The 1,285-nt window shown below is 73.2% G+C and overlaps 1 protein-coding gene across 1 annotated transcript; it reads right to left on the bottom strand.

Moving 5' to 3' along the window:
- Positions 1–663: 663 nt before the first annotated feature.
- LOC112124719 (gastrin/cholecystokinin type B receptor-like) lies at positions 664–1,279 on the bottom strand (the record flags this gene model as incomplete). The annotated part of the gene is made up of 2 exons (XM_024223188.2): positions 1,174–1,279; positions 664–913 (listed from the first exon to the last, which is right to left on the bottom strand). Coding segments are annotated over exons 1-2 (332 nt in total), but the record flags the coding sequence as incomplete, so codon positions are not given.
- Between the last annotated feature and the right edge of the window lie 6 nt (positions 1,280–1,285).

Genomic DNA, 1,285 nt, shown 5'->3' with positions numbered 1-1,285 from the left:
TCACACGGGAGCCCCTCCCCTCCCGGGGCCCTGCTCTGCCCGAGCTCCCCGCGGCCTGGACACCCCCAGTCAGCCGGGCCGGACCACCCACGCCGGCTGCCCCATCCCAACGGGGCGCCGGGCAGTGCGTCCGCTGGGCCAGAGCCCAGCCCAGGCCCCACTGCGGGGGAGGGGGGGCAGGGCACTGGGGGCACAGTGGGGCGGTGGGGCACGGGGGGGCCATGACTCAGTGCGGCTGGGCCAGCGGTGCTGGCACTTGGCGAGGCCGGGCGCTGGGGGCACAGGAGGATGCACTGGGACACTGCGGGGCACAGGGAGGTGCTGGGGGAACAGGAGGATGCAGGGGGGCGCTGGGGGCACAGAGGGATGCAGTGGGATGCTGGGGGGAACAGGAGGATGGAGGGGGCACAGAGGGGCACTGGGGGAACAGAGGGATGGAGGGGGCACAGAGGGATGCAGTGGGATGCTGGGGGGCACAGGCGGGTGCTGGGGGCACAGGGGGTGCTGGGGGCACAGAGGGATGGAGGGGGCACAGAGGGGCGCTGGGGGCACAGAGGGATGGAGGGGGCACAGAGGGGTGCAGGGGGCACAGAGGGGCGCAGGGGGGTGCTGAGGGCACAGGGGGGTGCTAGGGGCACAGGGGGCACAGGGGGCCCGACTCACCAGGCCTGTTTGAAGGGCTGGCTGGGCCAGCGGTGCTGGCACTGGGCGAGCCCGGGCCGGGTGGGCACCGTGGTGCTGTAGATGGCGTAGGGCAGCATAAGTAGCAGGGACAGCAGCCAGGTGCTGGCGATGACCCGGTAGGCGTGGGAGCGGGTTTGCCACACGCGGGACTGCAGCGGGTTGCAGATGGCGCTGTACCGCTCGATGGCGATCGCCACCAGGCTGAAGGTGGAGACGCTGACGGAGATGCCTGGGGGGGCACACGCCGCGTGAGCCCCCCCCCGGCCCGTGCCCCGCACTGCCCAGCACGGGGGTGCAGGCGAACCGGGCACCCAGCGCCACTCCCGGGGGCAGGGAGACGGACCCCGGCCCGATCCCCCCGGCACCAGCACGGGCCCAGATCCCTGCCCCCCCAGATCCCTGGCACCCAGATCCCCGGCCCCGCACCCAGCCCCCCCGGATCCCGGCACCCCCAGATCCCCAGCCCCCCCAGATCCCCCCCGCACTCACTCATGAGATAGGCCACGAGCTTGCAGACGGCGGGGCCGAAGACGAAGGTGCCCATGAGGCTGGGCACGAGGGTGAAGGGCATGCAGCACAGCGCCAGCAGCAGGTCACTCAG

Source organism: Terrapene carolina, unplaced genomic scaffold (genome assembly GCF_002925995.2).
Source record: "Terrapene carolina triunguis isolate 2854851 unplaced genomic scaffold, T_m_triunguis-2.0 Scaffold29661, whole genome shotgun sequence".
Classification (NCBI taxonomy): Eukaryota; Metazoa; Chordata; order Testudines; family Emydidae; genus Terrapene; species Terrapene triunguis.
The sequence above is the reverse complement of the archived record's forward strand: the minus strand, read 5'-3'. Positions and strand labels throughout refer to the sequence as shown.